The 22,040-nt window shown below is 50.2% G+C and overlaps 3 protein-coding genes across 3 annotated transcripts in view; 2 read left to right on the top strand and 1 right to left on the bottom strand.

Moving 5' to 3' along the window:
- Positions 1-1,011: 1,011 nt before the first annotated feature.
- ppp1r14ab (protein phosphatase 1, regulatory (inhibitor) subunit 14Ab) lies at positions 1,012-12,169 on the bottom strand. The gene is made up of 4 exons (XM_067246625.1): positions 11,972-12,169; positions 3,129-3,209; positions 2,584-2,616; positions 1,012-2,166 (listed from the first exon to the last, which is right to left on the bottom strand). Exons 1-4 carry the CDS (start codon positions 12,167-12,169, stop codon positions 2,029-2,031), a joined length of 450 nt encoding a protein of 149 aa, XP_067102726.1. The 3' UTR covers positions 1,012-2,028.
- A 1,348-nt stretch (positions 12,170-13,517) lies between these two features.
- Positions 13,518-20,932, top strand: spint2 (serine peptidase inhibitor, Kunitz type, 2). The gene is made up of 9 exons (XM_067246538.1): positions 13,518-14,121; positions 15,588-15,758; positions 17,875-18,003; positions 18,638-18,682; positions 18,772-18,933; positions 19,040-19,093; positions 19,316-19,486; positions 19,914-19,961; positions 20,049-20,932. The coding sequence occupies exons 1-9, from the start codon at positions 13,698-13,700 to the stop codon at positions 20,234-20,236; spliced, it is 1,392 nt and encodes a 463-aa protein (XP_067102639.1). The 5' UTR covers positions 13,518-13,697; the 3' UTR covers positions 20,237-20,932.
- Positions 20,933-21,298: 366 nt separating this feature from the next.
- The window catches only part of LOC136951341 (pleckstrin homology domain-containing family G member 3-like), a 14,361-nt gene continuing 13,619 nt past the window's right edge, over positions 21,299-22,040 (top strand). The window contains 1 exon segment of the mRNA XM_067245694.1: positions 21,299-21,319. Coding sequence (XP_067101795.1) covers positions 21,299-21,319 — 21 coding nt within the window.

Raw genomic sequence — 22,040 nt, 5'->3', positions numbered from 1 at the left:
GCTGCTTCCAGCGCTCTGGAGACACAGGCTGTCTGAAGACAGTGCCTCTGATCAGTCTGTACAGTAAACCCCCAACACACACACACACACACACACTGGGCACACACACTGCACATACACTCACTCACACTCACTGTACAAACACACACTACTACTGTGCACATACAGGCATACAGACACACACACAGAATCCCAGGGGTAATGGTTTTGTTTATTCTACAAACACCAAAACAGTCAAACGTGTTGACAGAACACACTCTCCCTGACACACTGGGTGATGTCATCAGGACAGGTTTCTGTCATGTGATGGCAAAGTTGCCACTCAGTCAAGGACTGTAGTTAGGGGCAACCATCCCATGATAACCCTGGTCCCTGGCTTATCACCATGTATCCATAACTGATATTTAAAGATATACTGAAATATAAAGTGCATTATAAATAAAATTATTATTATTATATTTAAATTAGAATCAGCTATGTATACAGGTAATGGATAGTCACCAGCTAAGGTTTGATAGACAAAGAACCTTACGCAAGCGGTTGGTAGAAGGAAAAATAACTGAAGCCACTGGTGCATCGGCATCGCAGGTGCTCTGCGCCATCTAGTGGCCATGTGCGGTACTGTCACAACATGTCGGGAGGTTGCGATTGGCAAAGCGCACCACCAGAGGGCGATGTTCTGCTACTGTTGATCAGACCAACTCCGCTGCCAGGGGCAGGCTAGCCTCTACCCAGGGGTCTGGCTTAGACCTGAGAGAACCGGACAGCTGTGAGAAACATCCATCTGGAGCAAGAGAAGGGGAAATGGAGTTGTGTTGTTTCGTTTCCAATCCTGTCAGAACCTCCAGGCAGGCGAGAAGGACCCATGTGAGATACTTTCAGGATATTTTGACTCTGGATTTTTTGGGTGAAAATACGAAAACATCTTCTCACACAGACACGCCTGTGAACCCTCGTCCCACAGCGGCTTAACAACAAAATGATCGGAGAAGAGCAATTCAAATCCCAAAACTTTATTTAAAATCATATACAAACAACACGATCCGCCAACGCACCACTACAAATGTACAAACCATGTTACAAATCCTGTCATATAAAACACAGACATCAAAGGCTGGGAACAGCAGCTACCTGAGGTGGCGAAAAGAGAAACTAGAGTGGAGCAGGAGAGACAGGCAGACCTTAAAGGTGGACTAAGCGCAAAGCATGACGTCCCCTCCACGGTTAACCAGCCCGGCTTAGTCGCCCTTTAATCATCCGTAGCAGTGACAGCAGCCTATTTCAGTCACTGGGAATTTTAAACAAATACACTTTGGCGTGGTCAGTTCTTCCATGTAGGTCATCTGATATCACGGCGGCGTTACTAGGGAAACAGCCCTCACCTCGATATCCGTGGAATAACAGTCGTGTTTAAGAGTGACGGGTGAACATCAGGTACTGTAATACTGCTTGGTAACATTCACAAAACGTGGACAGGGAGGTGATGGAATGTACCAGTGTGGACGACAGCAGGGGGAGGAGATACAGAGAGAAATCGCAGGCTGACAAGAGACAAGCCTCTTTTACACACATGAATCCTCTCATTGTTAAATAATCTTGGAATAAAAAACATGTATTTGACAATTAGAGCTTGGAGAGACTGGTGACTGCCTGTGAGTTGTGTGCACCCCTTTACACCTGTGTGTGTGTGTGTGTGTGTACCGAAGGTAAGCTGTCTGCAGAACTCTCATCAAATTGAGCACTGGTCTGAAATGTGTGTATTTCTTTGTGTGTGTGTGATTGTGTGTGTGTGATTGTGTGTGTGTGATTGTGTGTGCGTGTGTGTGTGCGTGTGTGCTCACACATACATGTGTATCTGTGTGTACGGAGCACTGCAGGTCCGTAAGCAGGGTGTGGTCTGCTTCTCAGAAGAGTTCCAGGGGCGTCGACCTGGTAAATAGGCTGCTGGGGTAAAAGACTGAGGGGGTGGGGGCTCTGGGGTTACCATGGGGACCAGGGTTACCATGGGTACCAGGATGACCAGGGCCTTCAGTGCAGCACCTCCCTGTCCACAGAGCCCGGGCGGTTGGGGAAGATGTGCAGCTGGGGGTGCTCGATGCCGTCGTTGTGGAGCTCTTCCTGTTTCTGCAGGCCGTGAAGCTTCAGGACCAGGTCCTGGACGAACACCTGGAGGGCAGGGGCACAGTCAGAGAGGGGGCAGGGGGGCACAGTCAGAGAGGGGGCAGGGGGGCACAGTCAGAGAGGGGGCAGGGAGGCACAGTCAGAGAGGGGGCAGGGGGCACAGTCAGAGAGGGGGGCAGGGGGCACAGTCAGAGAGGGGGTAGGGGGGCACAGTTAGAGAGGGGGCAGGGGGGCACAGTCAGAGAGGGGGCAGGGGGGCACAGTCAGAGAGGGGGCAGGGGGGCACAGTCAGAGAGGGGGCAGGGGGGCACAGTCAGAGAGGGGGCAGGGGGCACAGTTAGAGAGGGAGCAGGTACGTCTGAAGGAATCAGAGGGAGGGAGGATGGTAGAAGGAGAGGGAGAGGAGGCAGAGCAGAGGTTCAGACGACCTCCTCAGTAGTGAAGGATGAAAGCAGTTTCTACCTCTGTGTTGGTGTTGCAGGTTTGAAGGATTTCCTGAGAAGAAAGAAGAGCATCAACAGTTAAACATTCAACAGTCAAGATGGTGGTGTTATCTGTGTGTGGTATATCACCTGCACTGTGTGTGTGCAGGAACATTATAGCAGGGTGTGTGTGTGTGGTATTTGTGTGTGTGTGTGTGTGTGTGGTATGTCACCTGCAGTCTGTGTGTGTGTGTGTGTATGTGTGTGTGTGGTATGTGTGTGTGTGTGTGGTTTGTGTGTGTGTGTAGTTTGTGTGTGCGTGTGTGTGTGTGGTTTGTGTGTGTGTGGTATGTGTGTGTGTGTGTGGTATGTGTGTGTGTGTGTGGTATGTCACCTGCAGTCTGTGTGTGTGGTATGTGTGTGTGTGTGTGTGTGTATGTGCGTGTGTGTGTGTGTGGTATGTGTGTGTGTGTGTGTGGTATGTGTGTGCGTGTGTGTGTGTGCGTGTGTGTGGTATGTGTGTGTGTGCGTGTGTGTGTGTGCGTGTGTGTGTGTGCGTGTGTGTGGTATGTGTGTGCGTGTCACCTGCAGTCTGTGTGTTCTCTCCTCGTCACTTTTCAGATCGAGCAGCTCGTCGATGTTCACCTCCTCAGGCATGTCTTCCTCCTGGGAACAAGAGCAGCGGAGCGTCAGACAGGCAGGCAGACAAGCAGGCAGACAGACAGACAGACAAGCAGACATACAGGCAGACAGACAGACAGGCTTCCTTCCTCTCCCCCTAGTCCTCAGATCTACAGCCTTCTTCATCACAGATGGAGATGGATATTCCCTCCCTTCCCTCCGCTGATCAAAACAGTCTGATCAATACCATCCATAACATGTAGCAGGAAAGATCAGAGACAGTACAGTAGGTCTTCCTAGGACACGGTCTGCTCACTGAACTGTAACTGTCTCACAGGGGAGAGACTGTGTGTGTGTGTAAGCATGTGTGTGTGCGCTTGTGTGGGTGTGTGAGCGTGTCAGTGGAGCCTGCCTGCTAAGCTGACTCACTGCGTGTGTGTTGTAAGACACAGCAGGGCAGGAACAGGGACAGTTATGAAATAGTTTCTTCTTCAGATGGTTGTTGTCAGCAGATGCAAGAGCACCACAGGACCCCGATCACACAGGGTTCAAGAGCACCACAGGACCCCGATCACACAGGGTTCAAGAGCACCACAGGACCCCGATCACACAGGGTTCAAGAGCACCACAGGACCCCGATCACACAGGGTACAAGAGCACCACAGGACCCCGATCACACAGGGTACAAGAGCACCACAGTACCCCGATCACACAGGGTTCAAGAGCACCACAGTACCCCGATCACACAGGGTACAAGAGCACCACAGTACCCCGATCACACAGGGTTCAAGAGCACCACAGTACGCCCGATCACACAGGGTACAAGAGCACCACGGTACCCCGATCACACAGGGTACAAGTGCACCACAGTACCCCGATCACACAGGGTTCAAGAGCACCACAGTACCCCGATCACACAGGGTTCAAGAGCACCACAGTACCCCGATCACACAGGGTTCAAGAGCACCACAGGACCCCGAATAACACAGGGTTCAAGAGCACCACAGTACCCCGATCACACAGGGTTCAACTCTGTTTCAGTCAGAACACAGGGACCCTAGTCTGAGAGGGAGGAGAGATGCTGGCAGAGAGAGAGAGGATGTTTTAAAAGAGCGACAAAGAAGTATGGAGAGAAAAAGAGATGTAGAAGGGGGAGGGAGAAAGAGGGGGGAGAGAGTGAGGTACAGAGAGAAGGAGAGTGAGGGAGAGAGGAAGGAAGGAATAGAGTAAGAGGGAGAGTGGTAGAAAGAAGGAGAGATGGAGAAACATTTTAAAAGGAGGGGGGAGAGTGGGGGAGGGAGTGAGGAAGGGACACATTTAGAGACCGAGAGAGAGCAGAGGGAGGGAGGGAGAGTTATGATACCAAACATTCCCAACAATGAGATAACATCATTTCATTTTCTCACAGATTTTTTGAAATCCCCCACGCCACCGTCTCCTAGTTTCCTAGTTTCCTAGTCTTCCCTCCTCGCCTCTCATCAGCATCCCCCTTCTCTCATCGCCACCCCCCCCCCACCCCACCCACCCCTCTACTTATTATGGGTCACTTTCATGCATCATTAACTACAGCCTCCACCCAGCCAGCCCTGCCTCTCATCCTCCCAGCAGCCCTGCCTCTCATCCTCCCAGCCAGCCCTGCCTCTCATCCTCCCAGCAGCCCTGCCTCTCATCCTCCCAGCCAGCCCTGCCTCTCATCCTCCCAGCAGCCCTGCCTCTCATCCTCCTAGCAGCCCTGCCTCTCATCCTCCCAGCAGCCCTGCCTCTCATCCTCCCAGCCAGCCCTGCCTCTCATCCTCCCAGCAGCCCTGCCTCTCATCCTCCCAGCAGCCCTGCCTCTCATCCTCCCAGCAGCCCTGCCTCTCATCCTCCCAGCCAGCCCTGCCTCTCATCCTCCCAGCCAGCCCTGCCTCTCATCCTCCCAGCCAGCCCTGCCTCTCATCCTCCTAGCAGCCCTGCCTCTCATCCTCCCAGCCAGCCCTGCCTCTCATCCTCCCAGCCAGCCCTGCCTCTCATCCTCCCAGCCAGCCCTGCCTCTCATCCTCCCAGCCAGCCCTGCCTCTCATCCTCCTAGCAGCCCTGCCTCTCATCCTCCCAGCCAGCCCTGCCTCTCATCCTCCCAGCCAGCCCTGCCTCTCATCCTCCCAGCCAGCCCTGCCTCTCATCCTCCCAGCAGCCCTGCCTCTCATCCTCCCAGCCAGCCCTGCCTCTCATCCTCCCAGCAGCCCTGCCTCTCATCCTCCTAGCAGCCCTGCCTCTCATCCTCCCAGCCAGCCCTGCCTCTCATCCTCCCAGCCAGCCCTGCCTCTCATTCCCCCAGCCAGCCCTGCCTCTCATCCTCCCAGCAGTCCTGCCTCTCATCCTCCCAGCCAGCCCTGCCTCTCATCCTCCCAGCCAGCCCTGCCTCTCATCCTCCCAGCAGGAACACAGAAAACACCTTGAAATATGTCCAACGTCTCAAAGTCCGGTCGCTGTGATTGGCTGGCTGGCTGACTAGCTGGCTGGCTGACTGGTTCACTGGCTGGCTGGTTTCTTGTCTGGCTGACTGGTAGGTTTGCTGGCACGGCGTTAAGGTTCAGAGGGGAATAATTCCAGCTATGTTGTCGCCAGCAGTGAAGCCCAAATAGGGGTCCTGGTGGCAGGTTCTCACAGCCCTCTGGGGCAGCCAGATTGATTGTGTGAGTGTGTGTGTGTGTGTGTGAGAGTGTGTGTGTGTGTGTGAGTGAGTGAGTGAGTGAGTGAGTGAGTGTGTGTGTGTGTGTGTGTGTGTGTGTGTGTGTGAGTGAGTGAGTGAGTGTGTGTGTGTGTGTGTGTGTGTGTGAGTGTGTGTGTGTGTGTGTGTGTGTGAGAGTGTGTGTGTGTGTGTGTGTGAGTGAGTGAGTGCGTGACTTACTAGCTTCAGACCTGCAAACTGGGGACACACATTCTTTAAACAACAGAGGACCAGTAGCCAGGTGGACCCAGCCTTGTGTGTTAGTGTGTGTGTGTGTGTTGTCTGAGGGGGGGTCTGAAGGTCACAGTGAGAGGATCCAAGGCCTTGTTTCAGCCGTCCCCCTCCCCCCCGTCCCCCCTCCCCCCCCCCCCCTCCCCCCCCCTCCCCCCCAGGGGGCCACTACCCTTTCTTTCAACTCCAAATGCCAGCAGATCGCACACACACACACACACACACACACACACACACACACACACACACACACACATATTCTAAAACTTAAAAGTTAACTTGAGACTCTCTCTCTTTATCTCACCACCTTCAAACAGAAAGACGTGATGCGACCGATGACAGATCTATTTCACAGAAGCTTCAAAACCCCGTTTGAACGATCACACCTAGGCCTCGCCCAGCGCAGTGCAGAATAACACACTGTGGAGAATGGACTGCTAATGAAAACGATGCAGTAATTATCCGTCTGTGTTCCCCCAGTAGTACACTAATACAGCCCCCTGCTGAGAGCTGAATTACATCCAGTCAGCAGACAGTCAGAGAGCCGCCAGAATGCATGTGCTGCGGGGTAAACAAACTAGGTGAAGTGGGCTGGTTGGTGAGGAGAGAGAGAGAGAGAGAGAGAGAGAGAGAGAGAGAGAGAGAGAGAGAGAGAGAGAGAGAGAGAGAGAGAGGGGACAACGAGGGAGAGAGGATAACTGTTTGTAGGTATGTGTGGGTGTGTGTGGGTGTGTCGGTGGGTGGGTGTTTGTACAGCCTCAACAGAGGCTGTACAAATAGAGTGGGGGAGCATGTGAGTCAGTCTGTCTGGTTTAACATCATCAAATTTAGTTCAAGTTACTTCCAGCCCAGTGGTTTATGGGTAGTGCAGTTTGCTCTGGTAGGTATTTCCTGGTCTCAATTGCACCCGCCAGCTGGGCATCTGTGTGTCTGATCTAAACGCAGAACAGGTTGTGTGTGTGTGTGTGTGTGTGTGTGTGTAATACTCTCCAAAGCCTCCACCCTCATCCAGCCTGTGACCTGCCTTGTCCTGGCTGCTGACATTCAGGCCAGCAGGCCTCGTCTCAGCAGAACACTGATAGGCAGGCTGTGTGTTTACCAGCGTCAGGGCAACACTCATCACACATTCACTCTCCCACATCATGCTATCGACATTCAGTCATATCATGAATAAAAGAACTGAAACTCATCAATATCTGGTATTGATTAAGCAGATAAATCAGGGATCCTAAACATATAAACAGATACTACACTGTTAAGATCCTGTCATGTAGACAATGAATTGTCTTTCTACATCTATTCTTTGTTGAAGAGGCATTACGCAATACCGACACACTGTAAGACATTAACTACTTAATAACCGAGAGTGAGGTCATGCCGGGAAATATCAAACTGAGGCTTTAACGTATCGACCGAGAGATAGCGAGCATTCCCGGCATGACCAAACTGTCGAGGTACGTAAGTTGTTTATTATATGGCATTTTTATCTCTTTTCATTTTGTAAATGAAAATAAATGGTAGTTGTAAATAGAAAACATGTCGTTTTGTTCAGCTCTCAAGTCTTCTCACGGTGTGTTTCAGGTGTTGCCCAGCAACCAATCTGAAATCTGAGCAACCAAACCTAGCAATCTGCCTAGCGCTTGTCATTTTTCTCTCTGTGTTCAGACTTTTCTGTTATTTTAAAGGTTAAGAATTTCCTCGTCGCTGTTGATTTCTTCATTGTCATCTGGATAGTAAAACCCCTCGATATCGCTCATTTTGAAGATGACGTCAAAGGGCAATAAGGATCCGTATCCGACCGCAGACCGGCAAAGAGTTCAATACACGGCTGGCATACCTATTACCCAATCAGAACGCTCGTACTGTCGTTGCCATATAATAATTACAGATATTAAAATGGCAAAGGTGGTCTGATATCAAATACAGTGACAACATGGCTCAAGGGCTCATTGAACAAAACAAAGGCTTTGGAGAGTATTACACACACACACACACACACACACACACACACACACACACACAAATGCAAGGTGTTTCGACGCATCACCCTCACAAGACCTTCAGCCGAGCTCTAGAGTTCTAGAACCTTTAAACGGAAAACTCCGGAACACTCCTTTAAACAGAACACTCCGGAACGCTGAGGCATGCTCTCTCCTCCTTTCTCGCTCTGTCTGCTGAACAAGCATGATGCATGCTGTAGGAGTATACGCCCTCTTCCCCTCCCCTCCTCTCCTCTCCTTGTATGTGTGCTAACAACATTACTATCCACACACACACACACACACACACACAGTATACTGTATTTGAGGCAACATGGTGTGCTTTCCTGTCTAGATGTGGTTATTGTGTTTATGGCTGGTTTACTCCTCATCTGCATACAGATTACTACTACTCAGCTCAGCCACATCAGATCATCCTATCAGTCCTTGTCACAGGCAGGTGTGTCTGGGCCACACTCTTCTCTCTTTGTCCATCTTTCCATCTCTGTTTCTATGTCTCTCTCTCTCTCTCTTTGTCTTTATTTTTTCTATCTATTCACCTCTTTCTCTTGGTCTCTAACAAATGGTTCTACTGAACCCTAACCCTGATAGACCTTCCCAGTGCAACACATCCCTCCACTCCCCATCTGTGTGGTCCAGAGAATGATGAGGGAAGATTAGATCTATGGAAGTCCACCAGGCATGCCACTGTAACCAGCCAGGCAAACAGGCAGGCAAGCAAGAAGGGAGGCTAAGAGACAGTCAGTCAACTATTTAGCCAGGCAGTAAGCATGGGATTGGACTTTCAGGCAGTCAGCCAGCCAGCCAGCCAGCCAGCTGGTCAGCCAGGTGGTCAGCCAGTCAGCCAGCCGGTCAGTCAGCCAGCCAGCCAGCCAGCCAGCCGGTCAGCCAGTCAGCCAGTCAGCCAGTCAGCCAGTCAGCCAGCCAGTCAGCCGGTCAGCCAGTCAGCCAGTCAGCCAGTCAGTCAGCCGGTCAGTCAGCCAGTCAGCCAGCCAGCCAGCCAGCCGGTCAGCCAGGCGGTCAGCCAGTCAGCCAGCAGGTCAACCAGCCGGTCAGCCAGCCAGCCAGCCGGTCAGCCAGTCAGCCAGCCAGTCAGCCGGTCAGCCAGCCAGCCAGCCAGTCAGCCAGGCGGTCAGCCAGCCAGTCGGTCAGCCAGTCCAGCCAGGCGGTCAGCCAGCCAGCCGGTCAGCCAGCCGGGCGGTCAGTCAGCCAGCCAGTCAGCCAGGCCCACTCAGGGGTCTTAATCCCGGTTGTGTGAGCGTGGACGTGGCGCTGACTCAAGACTAATGGACCTTGATAATGGAGCAAGCCAGGCGCCAGGGTTATGCTAAGGGGCGGACACAACAGGGATGTACAGCAGGGTGTGTGTGTGTGTGTGGGGGGGGGAAGGACTGCATGACTCTTCCTTTGTGCTCTTTGGTGGTGACATATGGGACCATCATCCCCCCTCCCGAACCCCCCCCCCCCCACACACCCCTTCCTCTCAGACCCCAACCCCCGTTCATATAGACCCCCCCCCCACCCGAGAGACTGGTCTGTCATCAGTCAATAACAGGAAGGATCGTTAAGTGTCTGTCCAGGCAGGTCTGGTGATGGTCAGCACCACAGACACACACACACACTGGTCAAGCCACCACTTCACACACACAAATGCTGGTCAGCCCCAGAGAAGGGTGGTGGGAGGAAGGGTAGAGGGGGAGGGCAGGGGGAGGAAATGAGTCTGGGGGGAGATCTGATTACACACACACACACGCACACGCACAGCCATCGTTACATAGGAAGAGGGGACAGTATACCCTCTCATTAACATAGATACAAGAGATATATGCTACAGCTGCTCCTGGCTGTGTGTGTGTACGTGTGTGTGGGGGGGGTTCATGTGTGTGTTGATGTGTGTTGGGGGGGTATTTGGGGAGTAGATACTAAACGTGAGAAAGGAGAGATAGATGAGGGGAGAGAGAGAGAGAGAGAGAGAGAGAGAGAGAGAGAGAGAGAGAGAGAGAGAGAGAGAGAGAGAGAGAGAGAGAGAGAGAGAGAGAGAGAGAGACTCCATGTCAGTTTTACTACCACTGCTCCAGTGATGTATATTCCAGTCAGGCAGTGATCTCTGCATTAGACAGATTGAGTCTGCAGTCATGTTTTATCACCATGTCGTAGCGCTCTCTTCTGAATGAGTAGAAGGTCCATTAAGAACGCTTCAAACTAAAACACCCAGATATGAATGTCTGAACATCCTGTTAGCGTTTTCTAAATGTATACTTGACGGTCTTTAATTTTGAAGCAGATGGACGGAAAATGTACGCGTTTTCACCCCACACCCCATTCCCATCCCTGTATCCCAGTCCTGCCCTCCGCCCCCTCCCCTCTCCCAGCCCAAACCCCCCATACCCAATCAGCATTCCCCATGCCTGCCTCAATCCCCCTCCCCATCAGTCATGCCAGCCACACACCACCAGGTTCCCATGACACTAAATGACTTCCTGTTTGCTCCCACGCACACTCTTCCTGACTTCCTGTCTGGTCCTGTGCTCCAGCTGCCCTCCACCAGCCAGTCCTCCACCAGCCAGTCCTCCACCAGCCAGTCCTCCACCAGACAGTCCTCCACCAGCCAGTCCTCCACCAGCCAGTCCTCCAGACCTGTGTGTCCATGTAAGGTAGCAGGCGGCCCGGCCAACCGGCCACTCACCAACCCCCTGGTCCTCTGGTAATATATGGATGTGCATGGGAACACTTTATTCTATCAAAGCCATTCCCCCAACTCCCCCTGCCCCCCCCCAAACATCCCCTCTCAGTCCCCCACCCCCACCCCACTATGCCCCAGGGATCTAAAGGCTGGTTTCCAGTCACACAACATTTATCGACCACACTCTGCAAAGCCTGCGCTAAATGACCACAATAACCAACCTCGTAAATATGAGATCAGATACGGTTTTCATATCTTTTATTTTTTAACACAATAGGCCGCAGAGAGTGATGTTGGTCCCGAGCCACCTCTCGCACGTGGAAGGGCTGTGTCTTCTTTCGTTATGAAAGCAAAGAAGAGACGTCACAGATCCTGATAAGAGGCAACAACACGAGCGGCGATATCAACCCCGCTGGACTCGTTTGATCCGGCTGAACTTCAACCCTAATATAGACTATAGGTGTACTTGAGGCGTGTTTTTAAAGGTCAGCTGGTTGCTGCACCACAACAAGGGTTCCATCCTCGTGATCCCCAAAAAGCCTGCAGAGGGTGCACAGGCAGGGCCACGCGCCTTACCGCGTACGCACCCAACATAGAATTGATTTAAGTCTTAAGTACACCCCGTCTATTCACTGAGTGCAGATGGTGAGTCACTCTGGACGTTCACTGTGTAATCCCCATTTACAGTAAATGGACAAACGAATTTGCCAATATTCCCAGACAGCTCGTCCCTAAACAAAAACTATTTCTATACGTATAGCCAGCATTCACTGCGCAAAACGATTCATTAAAGCGATCAAGTCACTCCCAGCGCGTGGAAGAATAGGATGCGCCAGACGCACGCTCCAGTGGATTCCGTGGCCCGCGGGTTCTGCCAAGTCGATTTATGTCACTCAATGGCCTCTTGACACCAAAGATGAGTAACTGTTACATAAAACAATATTCGAGAATTCTGCCCAGCCAACTACCTTATCTCCATTGGGGAGGATAGCTACAAGAGAAAATATGTATATAGGCTATTATCAGTTTTGTATTATTATTATTATTATAGCCCACAGATTTGTGATGATTCTCTTCCTCGTCAAGCTGGGCGTAAAAGAGGCTATTTTGCTTATCAACCGAAGTCACCACAGCCAGTGTTGCTCGAGCCTGTGTCGGTGTTGTGTAGGTGGACAGGGCTCACCTTTCCCAGATAGAGCTCGTCCAGACCACAGTCTATCCACTTCTCCACATCCAGGCGCCGCTGAAGTTCCTTTCTGTTGTACTTCACAGTCACACGCGCTTGCCGCTTCTGCACGCTTAGACCCGGTTCCCTACCGGAGCCCCTGCTCGGTGAGTGGACTTTGTTGTTACATCTCCTCCCGACCCGGTTCGCTGCCATGTCCACAACGAATGACGAACACGTGCAGACTGGTAGACCGAAGCGAGTAAATGCGGTCGGGGCGCAGTAGATAGGCGGTAGCGGTTGCACCGTTCAATCCAAATGTGAGGCGCGGTTACAGCTGCTGGGTCCTAGTGCCGCAGAATGTGTCCCTTTTCTGCTGTGCGCCTCAAGCAATGTAGCTAAACTCTCCTGAGGTTATGCGCAGTGTCATTAATAATTGATTATTTAAATAACTATATTTCTGCCAAAAAAAATAATATGTAGGCCGTAGGACATGACAGTATTACATAGGCTTACATATAGCATTCTGAGAAATGTAGATCTAGAGACAAATTAACTTCTTAACTTACTTAAATAAGTACATGTCAACTAATGAGTCATTGTCACTTATTTTAACAATACGGACCCTTAACTAAAGTGTATCGTAATGCCAGTGTGTTCACAACTTGAGACCCAAATCGAATCGCCCCCCAAACCTTTTCTCTCTCTCCCTCTCTCATTCGCTTTTTCCGTGTTACACTCACACACCACCACCACCACACACAACCACACACACACACACGACGCTTCCGTGACTAGGGCGAAGCCTCACTTAACCTAACAATTTCAGCATTCATAAAAACAGTCTTGCGCGCCATCTAGTGACTGAAGCAGGCGTAGCATGCACAGACCTGTTTTCTGGTCTCTTTTAGTTATGCTTTTTGTCGAACCTTTTTTACATTTATTTTTCAACCTTTCGAAACTTTCTTTGGAAAATATGTTTTGAACCTTTAAAAAACCTATTAGCTAAACTGTGTTTAATTAACACTGGAATTACATTATTTCGCATTATTGGAATGACTTCAGTTTCTATGCATTGTTACAGATTCTAAGCAGGATAGTTGAGACACGGAAACAGTGACCAGAGATTAGGCTGTCTCAGTTGTAAATGAGTGTCTCGTCAGGTTTGTGGTTAGCAGTGTTAGCAGGGACCAGGGAGGTTCATTAAACTGGAACATCAGTCTGGGAGTGTTGAATGAAGACGAGAATCCCGCGAGGTTATAGAGGATTGACTGATCACCGACATACGGATGTTTACATTGAGTTATTTAGCATACACCGTTTAGCTGTATACTGTCTGTCTACACAGGATACTGTTTGTGGCTTTAGATAAAAGCGTCTGCTAAATGAATAAAATATAGCCTAACGGTAATTATCATTATATAAACTGAACCGAATTGGTCAGAAAACTTTCAATATGGATATAACATCTGACGTCATACAAGGAAGGATGAAAGTTGTGGGGCGTGACGGTGGGTGGGGAAAACCGCACCTGTTACAACGGTGGAGCGTATAGTCTACGACGTGAAACAACAAAGGACAGCGTTATTCAACAGGGAAGTGGTCGAAGCAGAGCCTACGCACTTCTAAATTGATAAGTTTTGCTTGTTAAAAAAAACGTTTTACTTGGTTTGATCAGGAAACTTGAATCAAGGAGTTTAATTGTGAGGTAAGGCTGAGGACAGAGACAGGTAGAACAACAACCATGGCTCAGGTGTTGAGCGGCGGCATATTGTGCCTCTTCGTCGTGTTCGTCACATCTCAGGTGCAGGAGGGAATAGGGGGATGCGCGTGGGACACAGAAGCCGACCCCGAACAGGGTCTAGAGCCGATGTCCTACGAAAACGGAGCCCGTAACCTGGCTCACTTACCGGAGATAACCGACATGGAAGGGTGTCAGAGGGCTTGCTGCAACAACAAGGACTGCCAGCTCGCTATGATCGGTAGACCAGCAGACGGAATGGCTCAGTGCTACCTGGTGACCTGCATTAAAGACGGCCAAGACGTTTGCACTCTGGGGCCCTCGACGCAGTTCCAGGTCTACCGTAAAACATCCGAGCGTCAACACACCCCGAGAATCCAAGTAGTTGGCCTCAGCGACAGCGAAACGAGGGTAACCAATTCAACAGGTAAGGGTTATTAGAATACCCAGGTACGCCACATAACAGTCACGGGTTCACTATAATTCCAAATTATATCATCAACGCCTAGTTGTCTTGTGTAGGATCACCCTATGTATCATCTCTCTAATCATAATTTGGGGCCAGGGCGGGTCAACAGACCTTAAACGGTCACGTGACGTTGGAAGACCATTATTAGGCTACTCAGCCGTTCATGCCCCCTCGTGCCCCAACACTTTTATTGACTTGACAAACACAACCCATTGTATTGACCTGCCATTAGCACAAGCTCTGTGAGAACAGTGGTTTATGTGACAATACTGGACTTTAGCCTCGTTCTTGTCGTTGAAATGAGTTAACGAGGATGCGGGTTAAGATGAAGAGATGGATGACCTAAACCTGTTTACCAACGTGGGCGTCCAGTTCTAAAGAAAAGAATGCTGTTTGGCTGCTTAGCTTTTCCTATGGCAGCTCCACGGTCCCCTCTACCCCCCCCCCCCCCCACTTACCGTGAACACGACAGGCCTAACCAGTCTGACTAGTTCACATACGGCAGCTCACGGTATGTAGATGTTGTGGGAAAATGCAAAGTTCGAGCAGGGCGTTACTACATTTTCTGACAACGAAGAATGAGTCTGATTCAATGTTTTATTCTCTGGTTTTGAACCGTGCTCTCAGCACATTGTTACGATCCAGTCCGATTAGTCACAATCGTGTTGAAATGATTGTGTAAGGAGAAGGTAAAGAGAAACAGGGTCATTTGTGCTTTTAAAATGGAAACTGTTAGGGTAATGAGCAACGGAGGATGAAACGTTTAAAAGCGTGTGGTTCTTCACGCTAAGGACCCCGCCTCCTCTGTCACTTGTGTCGCTGGTTCTGACTCCACTTTAATCCACTGTTGACTTTTGTACTTTTTGTTGTAAATCTACATGTCATGGGCATTGTCACATGACCTTCTCTTGTCATCCTGTTTGAACACACTTTTCCGAGTCCGAAGGTTTTAGAATTCATCTGGGCTGGCTTCTGATGAAGCCACGTTCTGTAATAGATCACACCTCTAATGACCTCACTCTCCTTTCCCTCTCTCCCCTCTCTCCCTCCTCTACTCTCCTTTCCTTTCCTCCCCTCTCTCCCTCCTCTACTCTCTCCCCTCTCTCCCTCCTCTACTCTCTCTCCCTCCCCCCCTCTCTCCCTCCTCTACTCTCTCTCCCTCCTCCACTCTCTCCCTCCTCTACTCTCTCTCCCTCTCTCCCTCCTCTACTCTCTCTCCCCTCTCTCCCTCCTCTACTCTCTCTCCTTCACTCCCCTCTCTCCCTCCTCTACTCTCTCTCCTTCCCTCCCCTCTCTCCCTCCTCTACTCTCTCTCCTCTCTCTCCCTCCTCTACTCTCTCTTCTTCAATCCCCTCCCTCCCTCACTCCTTCCCTCTCCATCTACGACTCTCTTCCCTCTAACTCTCTCCCCCCTCCTCCCACAGATCAGTGCCTCCAGCCCATGTTTGTGGGCAGGTGTCGTGCTTCCCACCGCAGATTCTATTACCACGCCGCCAACGGCTCCTGCAAGCCCTTCATCTACGGCGGCTGCAACGCCAACGGCAACAACTTCCAGTCTCAGGAGGAGTGTGAGAAGACCTGCTCCGGGGTCACAGGTAGGAGCAGGCCGTTATCACCACAGGGACGCCACCGTCAGATCACCTCCCCATGGTCCTAAACACCAATGGATTCAGGTTCCCAGAACCGCTGTGTAAAAAACGTCTTTTGTCAGCTCACATGATTGAGTAATTCTTTGGGTTAAAGAGTAAAGGAGAAGGTGGCTGATGGAAGTTGTCTGTGTTTCAGGGCCTTGTTGTTGTAGGGACAAAACATATTAGCCAACAGGAAATGTTGCTGCTGCGTGAGAGATGGTGTCACCAGCCTGCTTTAAGCTGGAGGCTGAGGGGCCCTGCTGCTCCCAAACACAACAAATATTATACTCACAAAGTATAACTACAAAACATATTGACATGTATTAAAAGTTATCAATGAGTATGTTCAGTTACACAATTATATAATATATATTTTCAGGACACTTTCAATTGTGTAGAAAATATGACTATAATGTAATGGTATTAAGATCTCATTTTGTACATTTAAATTAGATTTAGGTGTCCTCTCTGCTTGGGCTAGTCAGTGGTCTGAGCCCAGATTGACTGTTGCGAGTTTTATATCCATCAATCCCATCTCAGATCAGAGAATTTGTTTTGGAAGATTCAAACTGTCACATGTTTGTGTCTCTTGTGCCTGTCCTACTGCTTCAGCCCCTGGGTGTCAGTTTGGTCCAGAGAGCCATCCTGTACGAACAAAGCAGAGAAGTCACTTTCCGGTTTGTCTTGAGTTATTTAGTGTGCGTGTGGTGCTCTCGGTCCCTGTGTGTTGTTCTGTGGTCAGTTCGCCAACTACCATGGTTTTAGAAAGGGAAGTTACTGACTGTAATATTTGTACAGGTCAGACGCTGGTTACCTGTTAACTTTTAACCAGTGTCTGAAGTGGGTGTGTTTGTGTGTGAATGCTTGCGTGTGTGCGTGTACTGGGGGTGTGAATGTTTGTTTTCTTTGTCATAAACCTGAAGTCTGGCAGCTTCTTATTAGTCCAGCAGGATGACCAAAACACAGTTTCAGTCAAACCTCTAGAAGTTGATCAACAGATTTAGCCTGTGTTGTCCATAATATCACCCTGTTGTACCTGTTTCAGCTGGGAGCTTTCAGGCTCTTTGTTTGTGTGTGTTTGGTCTGCCTGTGTGATAATCTGTGTGTGTGTGTGTTTGGTGTCCCTGTGTGATAATCTGGGTGTGTATGTCATGTTTTATCTTTCTCCAGTCCGACCGGTTAGGTGACCTCTGGCTCTGTTAGCCTGGATCAGCCCCTCTCAGGATGAATCCCTAGATTCTGAGGATCAGGGTGTGGCTGGGCTGTGAGGTCATTAGCAGGCAACCCTGGCCAGGTGAGGGGTCGTAGCCGACCCCTCGGGGGTGCGTCTCAATACTGTGACATGCCTCTCTTGTCTCGCTGTCCTCTCACTGAGCTGGGGACACGAGACAGGTGGCTGAGGTCTCCTCTGACACTTCCTGTGTAGATCCACAGTGTCACCTCACGGTGAGGAGGTCACTTTAGACTATTGACACACACCCTTCTTTGTGTGTTTGGACAAGGACTTATCTGTAAAGGAGTATTTCTACAGTGTCACTGCCGCAGGAATGTGTTAGTGTCAACAGGGGAGAGGATGATCTGACCAGCTGCCTGGTGGGACTCCCGTGCACTAAACATCTGCTTGTTCTGTTCTGGTCTCATCTAGTGCTGTAGAGCGGTGATCTAGTGCAGTAGTAGAGTGGTGATCTAGTGCAGTAGTAGAGCAGTGATCTACTGCTGTAGTAGAGCGGTGATCTAGTGCAGTAGAGCGGTGATCTAGTACTGTAGAGCTGTGATCTAGTGCTGTAGAGCGGTGATCTACTGCTGTAGTAGAGCAGTGATCTACTGCTGTAGTAGAGCGGTGATCTAGTGCAGTAGAGCGGTGATCTAGTGCTGTAGAGCGGTGAACTGGTGCAGTAGAGCGGTGATCTGGTGCAGTAAAGCGGTGATCTAGTGCAGTAGAGCGGTGATCTACTGCTGTAGTAGAGCGGTGATCTAGTGCTGTAGAGCAGAGGTTGTTTACTCTCTTTCTCTCTGTCACCCTCTCTGTCACAAACTACCTCTCGACCTATTTCGCTCTCGCTCTCTCTCTATCTCTCAGGCCCTGTTGTGAGTAAGGAGGCCTATCCTGGTACGCCTGAACCTTTTGCAGACTCCAAGCCTGGTGCTGGGCCCGTCCAGGCCTCCGCCCGGGGCAGAATGTCCGGGCCCCTGCGCCTGGAGGACCAAGGTCACCTCACAATGTTCTCTTCTTCTCTATTGTGTTATGAGCGTGACGCAGATATCTGTCGTAAATAACAACCGTAAACATAGATAGGAGATAGCAGGCAGAAACTACAAACGCACATCCTGTGTTGTGTGTGTGTGTGTGTGTGTGTGTGTGTGTGTGTGTGTGTGTATAATCTCACTGTGGTTATCCTTGTGTTGCTTCCACACTATCTGATATGATGAAGATATGTTCTTGTTAGTTTTCTCAGTAATGCATCGTCTGACTGTGTCCAATCTTCCTAAGAATGTTCCGGGTCGCAGGCCAGCATGCAGATCTGTCACAGTTTGACAGATTACATCTGTCTTGTGATGTTGTGGGACAAGCTGGGACATTTGATAACAGTAATGCTCGTCCGATTGGTTGATGTCATCTTCCAACCAATCAGCAGATACTCCCAGCATGTTTCTCAGTTAGTCAAAGGACAACGAAGCCAGACTATCAGACATGGTTTTAAGAAACCAACTAGGGGTTGAGAACAACATGAACCATGTCTGAGTGCATCACTTGACGTATGTGCACAGTGCTGTGTAGATAGGAGTGTATTTTTGTAGTACTGTGTGAATCGTGTGTGACTAGACCTTGTCTCTGTGTGTAGCTGTAGAACAAGACGTCCATAAGGAGGGGCAGTCTGACTACGCAGGTGAGGGACATTTTCAACCAATCGGAAGAATTTAACCCTGTTGTTCCAGCCAATCGGAGCATCTGATTGTACTCTCCCCTCCCAATCAGAGCGCTGCCAGGCCAAGACGGAGGTGGGACCATGCCGGGCATCTATGAGACGCTTCCACTACGACTTTGCCACGCAAACATGCCAGCCTTTCATCTTCGGAGGCTGCAGTGGAAACAGCAACAACTATCACACGGAGGAGGATTGCATGAGCTCCTGCACAGGTTCTCTCTTTCAGTCATCTCCCTCTCCTCCGCCTCCATTGTTATGTTTGTTTAAAACCTCCATCTCTACATCTCTCACCTCCTCGTTCATCTCTCCGTTCTCCAGTGTCCGTCAGTACCTCCAAGAAGGGTCCTGCTGTTGCCAACCAACAATACATAGGTAATGAGCAGATCTTTCCAGTGTCTCACTGGGTTCTAGCATGTTCTAACTGCGGTTCTCTCTCTGCCAGAGGTCCGCTTGTTTATTGGTATTGTTGCTTTACTTAAAAACTCTTGTGCCTGAGACCTGTACACAGTACTTAACGTATTAAAAAGAGTCTTCAAATATGAAAATGAGTCCCAGGATGGCAGATGATGATGCGCCCCCCTCCCCCCTCTCCAGACAGCTGCGTGGTTCCTTATGATGCGGGGCCGTGCAGGGCCTCCTTCCCCATGTTCTACTTCGACTCCGTCTCCCAGACCTGCCGCCCCTTCACCTACGGAGGTTGCCGAGGCAACAGCAACAGTTACAGCTCCGCGGCCGAGTGCCTGTCTCGCTGCACCGGGGATCAGGGTAGGCCGTGCCCGTTAACCCTCCCGTAGCCAGAGGGCTCTCTTGCCCGTTTACTCACGTTTCAAAAAATGTGTGCGGGGGTGTGTGCGGGGGTGTGAGCGGGGGTGTGAGCGGGGGTGTGTGCGGGGGTGTGAGCGGGGGTGTGTGCGGGGGTGTGTGCGGGGGGGTGTGCGGGGGTGTGTGCGGGGGTGTGAGCGGGGGTGTGAGCGGGGGTGTGTGCGGGGGTGTGTGCGGGGGTGTGAGCGGGGGTGTGAGCGGGGGTGTGTGCGGGGGTGTGTGCGGGGGTGTGTGCGGGGGGTGTGTGCGGGGTGTATTCCTGTAGACGGTATGACAGAGCACACTGGACACTAACCGACCACTGACGGCTGGTGCCTTGCAACTGTGAGGTCACACCCTGCCTACTCACTAATTGGTTGTAACTCCGCAGGTCGCTTCGAGCTCTTGAACGCCGATGTACATGGTTGGTGGGTGCCAGGTGAGCAGCAACGACCCCCCCCCCCCCCCCCCTCCAACCCCTCTTCATTGTTTCTCTGTTTGACCCCTGACCTCTCTCGTCCTCCAGCGCTCTTTGTCGTGGGCACACTGGTGGCTCTCACCGTCCTGGTGCTGGCCGGCCTGATCGTGGTCACGGCGCTCCGCGCCCGCTGCCAGCGCCACTCCTCCCACGGCGACAAGGAGGAGCTGCTGACCAGGCAGACCTCGCTGGAGACCCTGGCCCAGGACGAGAGCCCCAAGGTGGTCGGTATCTGAGGAAAGGCCCCAGGCTGCGTCTGGGCTCCAGAGGCCTACAGATGCGTTGGTGGTCTGATGTTGTCCTGGTGGTGGGAGTGTGTGATGTGGATTTTTAAAATGTTTTCATTTTTTTTTGTGTTTTTCATTTTTTTTTGTGTTTTTTTGCTTTCAAGATCTTAGATTGCAAACCAACTGTAGCCTACTGACCTTTTTGACCTTTTTTAAATCCACTTAATGGATGGATGTTCTTGACACTGTTTATAAGAGAAAGTGAAGCTAGTTTGAGATTCTCTCGTCCGCCTTGAGAGAAGGACAGGCTCAGCTACTTAACCACTGGAAGGAGACAAACCGCATATTCAATGAAAGGATTTGATCATCTTTTAAAAATTTAATTTGGGAAGGATGAAATGAATATATTTTACTAGACTACGATTGGGTGAAGGTGATCGCTCACTGCAATTTTTTCCTGTTTTTAAACCTTTATTATTCTATAGTTTCCTTTTTTGCACTAATAAAATACTACTGAGTTTGTACAACACAGCACACACTTAACATTACAATACTCATTAATACAGGAAGCAGAATCCTTGTGTTTCCTGTGAGATGGACCTCTAAGCCAAGCAGACCGTTACATACATGCACACAGATATTCAGTCACCCAGGCATGACTGCTGAATGTATTTATACAAATAAAATGTACTGGACCTCCTTTTATGGTGGCTCTCGCGTTTTGTTTTTGAAGCATTTTCTCTTCCTACCACTAGAGGGCAGAAGCAACCACAGGAAGTCATACAGTCTGAAGACTGGTTATTTAACAATATATTACATGTTTTTATTCAAACTAACGGATCTGATGAGATATAGTGAGGATGGTAAATAATTTATGCATTAAGTTGCAAGAGTTCAGTTTTCCGCCCACCTTCTAGTTCTGAGTTCCTCAGCGGTGGAGGGGTTGGGTGAGGGGGGGGGGGGGGGTAACCAGGTAACCAAATGAGGCCTTGAAACCTCTCCTACAGGGATGCTCTCAGACAGACAGCCAATCAGCAAACAGTTCTAAAATTAGGGCCCGAAGACGAAACGATGAGCTCACTTCCCAGCCATGTACACACTCCTCCCCCACACACACATGCTACACACACACACACACGCTACACACACACACATACCAAACACACACACTCACACGCTACATACACACCAAGGGGGGCAGCTATTAGTCAATGAGATTCCGGCAGAATGCTGTGATCCTTAAACAGTAAAAATAGAGAGAGAGTCATCATTCCATTTGTGCCCCGTCAGCAGAGGGAGGGAGGTGGAGGGGGGAGGGAGGGGAGGAGGGATAGGGAGGGAGGTAAAGATGAACAGCAGATATGAGGGTCTACGGAGAGACCAAGGAGAGGAGTATTATAGAATATGATCATATAGAACATCCAGACTGGATATGGAGAAAGAGGCAGAGATATCCTGTTTGGAATGGAACCTTTGGGAGAATAAAGATATAAGGTGTATGTACGCAAGGTAGAATGACGATATAGATAGTAGTTATAGAATGAGGATATAGATAGTAGTTTATAGAATGAGGATATAGATAGTAGCTATAGAATGAGGATATAGATAGTAGCTATAGAATGTGCACAAGTCATGAGAAGGATGTGGAATGCATAGATTGTAAACTAGGGATAATGGGTCTGTGTGTGTGCGTGTGTGTGTGTGTGTGTGTGTGTGTGTGTGTGTGTGTACGTGTGTGTGTACGTGTGTGTGTGATTCTCCCAGTAAAACCTCTGCTGTGGTTGAGAGTGTGTGTGTGTGTGTGTGTGTGTAG

This window comes from Osmerus mordax, chromosome 11 (genome assembly GCF_038355195.1).
Source record: "Osmerus mordax isolate fOsmMor3 chromosome 11, fOsmMor3.pri, whole genome shotgun sequence".
NCBI lineage: Eukaryota > Metazoa > Chordata > Actinopteri > Osmeriformes > Osmeridae > Osmerus > Osmerus mordax.
This window is presented reverse-complemented; position numbering and strand designations above follow the sequence as displayed.

Coding starts and splice junctions, on each gene's coding strand:
- ppp1r14ab (XM_067246625.1), bottom strand. CDS start 12,169: ATGGCAGCGAACCGGGTCGGGAGGAGATGTAACAACAAAGTCCACTCA. Junction 3,210..11,971: donor ACGAGCTCTATCTGGGAAAG/GTGAGCCCTGTC, acceptor TCTTGTTCCCAG/GAGGAAGACATGCCTGAGGA. Junction 2,167..2,583: donor CCTGCAACACCAACACAGAG/GTAGAAACTGCT, acceptor CCTGCCCTCCAG/GTGTTCGTCCAGGACCTGGT.
- spint2 (XM_067246538.1), top strand. CDS start 13,698: ATGGCTCAGGTGTTGAGCGGCGGCATATTGTGCCTCTTCGTCGTGTTC. Junction 19,487..19,913: donor TCGCTGCACCGGGGATCAGG/GTAGGCCGTGCC, acceptor GTAACTCCGCAG/GTCGCTTCGAGCTCTTGAAC. Junction 19,962..20,048: donor ACATGGTTGGTGGGTGCCAG/GTGAGCAGCAAC, acceptor CTCGTCCTCCAG/CGCTCTTTGTCGTGGGCACA.